This window comes from Tinamus guttatus, unplaced genomic scaffold (assembly GCF_059628265.1).
Source record: "Tinamus guttatus ecotype Peru unplaced genomic scaffold, ASM5962826v1 Tinamus_guttatus_pri_ptg000080l, whole genome shotgun sequence".
NCBI classification, from domain to species: Eukaryota; Metazoa; Chordata; class Aves; order Tinamiformes; family Tinamidae; genus Tinamus; species Tinamus guttatus.
In genome coordinates, this window is record NW_028288614.1 from 687,303 (window position 1) to 695,371 (window position 8,069).

The 8,069-nt window shown below is 39.9% G+C and overlaps 1 protein-coding gene across 1 annotated transcript; it reads right to left on the minus strand.

Moving 5' to 3' along the window:
* Window positions 1–2,106: 2,106 nt before the first annotated feature.
* Window positions 2,107–7,866, minus strand: ENPP5 (ectonucleotide pyrophosphatase/phosphodiesterase family member 5). The gene is made up of 3 exons (XM_010227239.2): window positions 6,999–7,866; window positions 3,711–3,887; window positions 2,107–2,619 (listed from the first exon to the last, which is right to left on the minus strand). The coding sequence occupies exons 1-3, from the start codon at window positions 7,861–7,863 to the stop codon at window positions 2,234–2,236; spliced, it is 1,428 nt and encodes a 475-aa protein (XP_010225541.2). The 5' UTR covers window positions 7,864–7,866; the 3' UTR covers window positions 2,107–2,233.
* Window positions 7,867–8,069: the final 203 nt, after the last annotated feature.

The following is an 8,069-nucleotide window of genomic DNA, read 5'->3' on the forward strand; positions in this document are numbered from 1 at the left end:
TTAAGGCTGAGTAAGCAGTCTGCTTCATTGGGGATGAGTTTTTACGTCAGGCACGGCTATCTATCTCAGAGGCTTTCCTCCAGTGTTTTGTTAAGAGAATGGGCACGCAGGAACACCAACCAGTACCCCGACATGAGTAACTGCAGAGATGAGTCAGATTACAGTACACAGTAATCTGTATCCCAAAATTAAGCACCAAAACATTTGATAGTTTCCTGACATTTAAAGATACAACATGTTAGATTTTCAGCCTTTACCTTAAGACATTCATGTACTTCATTGCCTTCCCTCTCAAGCCTTCACTGTATTTAGCTGTGGCTTCTGCAAACTTGCCACATCAGAGCTTGATGCTCTCCAGGTGTCTCTGCAACCACCGAGGAATCCAGGGGATGACAAAGCGCCCAGTGCTCACTCTGTCAGAAGTATCACAGCACAGTGGCATCATCACTAAGGCAGCAAGAAGTGGAATCCCCATGTGAACCCACTTAGACATCATCCTCTGATGAGTCTAGAATTCAGTTGAGCAGAATGAATTTGGGATTTCAGTTAGTCACTTTTTCACTGTCACATCACTAGTTTCTCTTGACACACCGACTATCCAAGGCCACAATGTTCTTATCTCTGCCCTCTAATAAGGGCTGTGGATGAAGTTGTTTCCACTGTTTAGAGGAAGGTATAATCCAGTTTTCAAATAAAGCACTAGCATGTGCATGTACTGATAAATTGCACTTATGGAAATACTGGGCTGAATATTTGAGTCAATTTGGAAAGATTTTTTTTTCTCCTTCATGTACTGTATTCAGAAGCAAAACACACAGACAAATACTACTCAGAGAGAAAAGAAAATCAGTTTTTGAAATCTAACAACTAGAAAAGTTTTTTTCCACTTACCACCTCTTTCACAGAAAACTTAGCAGCTTCTCACCTCTCATTTAAGAGAGCCCAACAGAAAAAAAGGTGCAATAGACAAAAGATTTACTTCAGCAACCCCCGCAAAAGAATCAGAGTAATTAATTTACAGCTCTGTCCAATTTAGGATTGCTTTTCCAAATACAGATTTCTCCCAGAAAAACAGTCTTCTATCTTATTAAATTCAACATAATCTCCTATGCCTTATTTCATACTAAAGCCTTTTTTTTTCTTTTTCTTCAGATTTAAGAGTACATTTTATAAGACCGCCCCTTGAAATTGTGTGTCTGGTCTTTAGAGGTATTAATCAAAGCTTCAAGGGCTCACCCGCACGTATCATATAAAACAGCAGACAGGAGGCAAGCTCACCCTAACAAATTGTCTTCGGTGATGGATATGATTTCACCTAGTGAAGCTTTGGATCTGACCTCACCTAGTGAGGGAGCTTTGCAGCCCTCAAAAAAGCTTGTGCAGCGTGTTTCTTAACTAACTAACTGCCCCACTAGCCTCCTTCAGAAAGAGCCCACTGATCACAGAAATACCACCGACTCCATTTGGATATATGGGCGTTGTGCTTATTTGTGTCTTTAATCTGACAACCACAGGAACTCCAAGAAAACTTAGTCCAGTGTAAAAGAAATAAAGTGAAGAGCTACATTTACCTAGAACTATATTAATCAGGTAGTTAAATGCTGATTGCTAAAGGCAGTACCACCTACATTAATATTACAGGTGCTATAATTTACACAGGACTCAGAAGAAAGATGCCTAGCTCTAACTTAGCACTATATGTGACTTCTCTAAATGTTGTATTCTGTAGGATTTAATCCACCCAGCTATCTCTAATGGTGATCTATAACACATCTTCCTTGGGCTGGGAAATCTCAAATGCACAGTCCAACCAGCCAGTGATTTGTTAGAATCTGAGGCTTAAAAGCTTGCTGAGAAAAAAAGAACGTAAATCATCATGCAATATTCATGTTGCTCAGCTGATGTTACTTCCCTGTCAGCAGTTCACCATGGGGTATTCAAGGTCTATTGCTACTACATGTATCCTATATGTACAGAGATACATATATAGCTTTCCAGTTTTACCCAGAATATTCTCAAACCCTGAAAGATTAAGTGGTTGTAGAGTGAAACAGAAACACGCTCTTTCTCTATGTACCTGATATTTATGTACTCCAGTGTTCGAAGGGATCAGTGCCCTTTTTGGTTTACTCCACATATTTCTGCAGAGCCACTTAATTTCATAGAAGCTTTCTTTAAAGTGCCGAACAGGATAAAGCACCAAATCTTTATGGTGCCTTCACTAGCAATTCTATTAATCTTGTAATAGTGGCTGGGCAATTTCAGTATGTTGCAGTCGCATGGTATTTATCTGGCTGCGGGTTAAATGCTTAACAAAAACAAAAAGGAAAAACAGAACAAGAATGCCGCCAAGAGAGACTCCTATGAAGTAAGCATAGGACTCTGTTTCATGGGCTTCAGGATGAGGCCAGCTTGGAACCACCTCAGCAAGAATATCTTTCACATCTTGGAACGACCCGTTGTTCGGCAGAGGGGGAATACCAAGTAGGTGGCACATGAGAGGGTACAAGTCTGTAGCATTCATGGCTTCTTTGGTGGCATTTGTTCTGAAAGCCGGTCCAAATGCCAGAAAGATTGGATGCATTTCTGGTAAGATGTTGTCGTATCCATGATTACCCACTGGAAAGAAAAGAAGGATAAAAGTCAATATTCTGAAATTGCAGAACAAGCAGTGAACCTTCTTCCAGAATCAGCATACACAGAAAAGGAACAGCCATCCTCATTTATGCTATAAAGGTTTGACAGAATAATTTTCATTAATGATGCAAATACCAAGTCACAGAAAAATGAAAACACTATAAAGAGAACGGAGAGCTCTAGAAAAAAATAAACAACAACAAAAAAAACCAGCTAAGTTCTTTGCCAAGGGTATTCTAGATGTAAGCTTCCTTCATTCTGCTCAAGGAAAGACTCTCACTCTGCAACAGGACCAAATTTGTTTGTTAGAGAAAAAAAGGCCAAAAAAGGCCAGACTCTGCTTGATGCTTCGTAGCAGACAAACCTTTAGTTCTGATGGCCTTGACACCCTGTCTGATGTTGTGTACTGTGCACCAATTAGCAAGAATAGTTTACAGATCTCACTATTAAGTGTTCAGTGCCCTTTCCTTACAGGGGCACTCAGAATGAGTATGTAAACACACTGCTAAGAACAGCAGCCCCTATCAAGTGTCAACAGCTGAAAAACTTGGCTCTTGCAGGTAACACTCTTCAGCTTCATAAAAAGCAGCAAAGTTATCTAGAGTGATGATGAAATCTCATCCTATGAGGCAAAATAATGTTGCAACCAAACCTTCATCCAGTATTTCAGGCCCTCCAAAGAAAGAGAAATCATAAAACGCAGAGTACAGCATAAAAAATGCTTTAACCCTCTCTTCAGTATGTTTTTAAAGATTTCTTATCTCTCAGGAAGTGCTTATCATTTTGCTAGATCTTTCCAGAAGACCTCAAGTATAAGATTACTAAAACATATGAATGATCTTAAGTCAGTAAATTTAACTGCAGAAACATAAAGTCCACTCCCCTCCTCACAATAGGTGGGTGCTTCCTATTTCATTAGGAAACAAAAATAAAGTAAACTCTACATAATTTGTGTCATAGTTCTCTCTCCTGAGTTTAAACATTTAACATTGTTTGAGGTCAGGAGAGAAAATATCACGTAAGGTACCTGACAGAGAAGATACAACAAAACACTATGGATGCAGAATACTCACACAGAAAACGGTCAGACTTATTGTGTACAATTTCCCATCCTTTATCAGCCAGTGCTAAGATTGGCTGAATTTTGCTGTTGTGCTTGTAATGTAATCTATTTGGAATCTGCTCCTTCTTATAAACAGTCATGCTGGGATGAGCATTGACCAGAGCTTCATAGACTTCATCCAGTTTTCCTTCAAAAGAACAAACAAACAAGAATACCTTAAAATATGTTTTAGTAAACATGTTTACCAAACTAATCAGTAATTAAATTTTCAGGAGAAAGAAGATAAAATGTACTTCCCTAGAAGGCTAAATTTAGCTGTATGAGCCAATAACGATGTTTACTGAAGTTCCTATGTGAGAAATCTAGAATGACATTCACAGAATTCACTCAGCATCAGACCTGTCATGCTTGAGCAGGGGCGTTGGACTAGATGGTCTCTAGAGGTCCCTTCCAACCTCAACCATTCTGCGATTCTAACAGTCTGTTTCTGGCTAGTAGCTTTCTTCCTAATTTTAGAAAAAAATCCCTCATTACATAGTTGTCAGAATGTAAGGCTTTTCACAAGAACTGCAGTTAAAAGGCATTCAGTCCCATGGAAAAAAGCAGTTCCCCCGAGTGCCAGGTGAACCCTCAAAACAGTTTCCGAGGTTATTTCTGCTTTAGGGCCATACTGCAGCTTCCCCACACTTAGCTGTGACGAACAGCAACATTTCTTATTGCGACCAGACAGGAAACCTCTGCTGCACGAGTTATTTAAATGTTTTGTGCTGCACGCGTGCATAGCTAAGGCAGAGAGCTAAGTTCACAGCTGGTCTGCGAAGCCGCATTTCAGCACTACAAGGTCTGAAACAAGGCTGTAAAAAGGCTATGTTTTCTCTGTGGCCAATATGATATTTTTAGCAGATGTGCTGGGATTTAAGCACATCCTGTCATTCTGACCTATCGCTTTGAGCATGTTCTGCCTTCACACGTAGCCGTGCATCCTGCTGTGGGTGTTTCCATGAGCTAGTAGTTCTGCAACTCTGTGTCCCAGAAAACTCCTGCCTACAGGTGCTAGAACAAGTCCTTAGTCTGACCTTAGACATCTCCTGAAGGAAACCAGGGGCAAAAACCAGTCTACCATTTACAGCATGTATGTGGTTTTGAATATCTCTCAGGATTTTTATTTTTAGACTCCAGTGTCTTTAAACAGTCTTTGCTTTCTCTTTCAGTTTCCACGGTTCAGTATAAATGCTGGGGGAAACCCAATTCATTTAATATATAATGTTTCCCCTCTCAAACTAATTTAGTCTTAGAAATACTAGATTAGTACAAAATTACATTTACTCATGCCAGCTTCCTATTTGGGATAACAGGGAGGAAGAACCTCTGAATGCAGTACACTGAGTTACTGCCCTACTTTAACTATAATAACATATTAAGTGAAAGTTTTTTTTGGAGGGGGGGGGGCTTCAGCTAGCTTGTGACAATCCAACTTTCATTTTTTTGTACATAACTAAGGTTTTTATCTGCAAACTGTCTATTTTGCTTCATAGAATATTTTAGTTTACTACAAAACTAAAAAAGCACACTAAACTGTTACATTTAGTGATTACCATAAGGTTTATCTGTTCAATAGTATTTTTGTTAATATTTCATAATGATTCCAAGCAATGTTTAATATGTAGCTGGTAAGACAGAAGGCATTTGCTAGACTGCTCTAACCCATCTCCTAGGTAAGAAACATAGAGCCAGAGTAGCAGAAATCTGTTTTAAGTGTTCAAAACTTTTTTGAATGTCTTAAGAAATTTTACCAATTCCCTGGTTTAAGCAAGACAAATGGAATAATGTGTTTAAGAATCAGCATTATGTATTTACATTAATGCTATTTTCATAACTGGACTGAGAATAAAGCATCTTGCTTTTTAATGAAATTGTTGTAGTTTGGTAAAGAAGAAGGATGTAATCTTAGCTATGTTCAGGGCTAATTCTAGTTTACTAATAGTGTATAATAAGTATCAGAACCTCTAGGAAAAAGCTATTTGTGTAGTCCATTACAAAATAACAGAATAGTTACGGTTGGAAGAGCCTTCTGGAGATCATTTAGTTCAATCCACCTGCTCAGAGCAGAGTGAACAAGGGCAGGTTGCTCACTTCCAGTCTGGTTCTAAGCATCTCTGAAGAGGGAGCCTCTACAACTCTCTGGGCCACCCATTCCAGCATTCAACTGACCTCCCAGTAAAAACACAGTTTTCTTATGTTCAAACTGCATGCCCTGTGTTTCAGTTTGTTCTGCACTGAGCAGAGTCTGGCTCTATTCTTTACACCCTTGCACCACATGTTTACAAACATTGATAAAAGCCCTCTGAGCCTCCCTTTCTTCAGGCAAAGCAGTCCCAGCTCTCTCAGCCTCTCCTCGCACGACAGATGCTCTCGTAAGTCAAAGAGCCTTTTCCTATTCACTCCTGGACTGCTGCAGAGAAGCTATTTCTTTCTGGCATTTTTATGAGAGAGGAGAATCAGATTACACAGCTTTAAGAGTTCTCATTTAATACATTAGAGATGTCTCAGCATTAAGTTTACTTTTAAAATTCCTTTCTTTCGTTAATAAGCACATTCTAGGCAGCATTACCATGCTACCACTAGCACCACCATGGTGTTATACCCACAGTGTTCCCAAACTCAGTTCTCACAGCACCACTGACAACTGGCATATAGCTGCACGCACATGAGCATGCTGAAGCAGCGAATGAAGCTGTCAGGTCATTCGCGCACCAGCATTTCCAAGTAAACAGTATGAACAGAATTGGTTGTCTATTTGACATGAAATGTGGAAAAAATAAACAAATCAGAATTATGAAACAGCTCCTAGGTAACAGAATGACCAGTGCAGGCTTTGTTATAAGGTCCCATCTGGTTTCAGCTTACAGTTTGAGATGAAATCTAATTCTTTAGCTAAGGCTATAGCATCTAGCTGAAAGGCAAGGTACACAAAATCCAATTGGTTATCTATCTAAAACGGCATTCATCCTATATAAAGCTCTTAGATTATCTTATTTCTCAGGAGGACTACAGGATATTTTAAGTAGTCAACAACACACAGATCTGCCACAAGTGACAGATTTGGCCACTTTCCATTCCTGTATATTAATTCAAGCTTTACAGAGTGCTAGGAAAAAGAACAAGGAAGTGATCCTGCAAAATCTCCCTATTTAAGGCTCATGTCCTACTTGCAGCTACTGTTACATCAATTAGGGAATGAAGCCGGGAGACGTTTTGGTAGCATTTTCTTCAGAGAATATAGAGCTATAGCTCCTACCTTCTTTTGGCAAAATTGCTACTGCAGGAGAATAGTCAATCACTTTATAAAGCTCTCTATCCACATACTGATCAAGTTCAATGAGCCTTTCAGAGGAGGACTGCGACATTCCATGATCACTTGTGATTATGACATTTACCACACCCCAGAGCTTCGCCTTCTTCAGTTCAGATATAAGATACCCGAGCTTCTTGTCAATATCACTAATTACTGGTCCCATAAGAGGGTTTTCTGGGCCCAGAATATGACCCATCTCATCAGGCTGTTCCCAGTAGAGGAGACCAAGGTTTATCGGTTCTTCCGATGTAAACCAGTCAATAAGCCTAGCAACTCTGTCTTCAAATGAAACGGATTCATTGTAGGGCATATAATGCGTAGGGAGGACTCCGTGTATTTTCACATCTGTTCCAGGCCACATGGCAGCTCCGCTTTTATGCCCTTCCATCTGGTTCGTTACCCATATTGGACTGGCCTCTTCCCAGAACTTCGAGTTATAGATCTCCATTCTGTTCATGGAGAAAGTTTCATTCAGAGTTGGATCATACATCTCATTAGCAACTATGCCGTGGCTTTCTGCATACAGACCCGTCACCATTGTGTAATGGTTAGGGTACGTTTTAGTTATGAACACATTAGTGACCTGTTTGACATGAACGCCGTTCTTCATGGCATAATGAAAATTGGGAGTTGGTACTCTGTAGATGTAATCCCATCGGAATCCATCAAAAGACACTAACAACACTTGGGGCCGGTCTTGCTGGAGAGGAAATGCAGCTGGAAGAAACAGTAAGCAAACTGCCAAGGCTGTCCAAGAACAGCTCGCAGCTATTCTGGAAGGTGTTCTTCCTCTCTTCTGAGGCAACATGGTACCTGCAGGGTAGAGACAGAAGACTTGTGTTAACCTGGCTGTCAAAATGATAGCTTAGTTTAAAAATGAGTAACTTAAATATCACTTGTTTACTTATGCAACTTGCCTTACTGATGCCAAGTGCTTCAAACATAAGAATGAGTCTATGCACTTATCAGATGTATTAATATCCCTGTTTTACAGACAGGGAACTGTCATTCTAC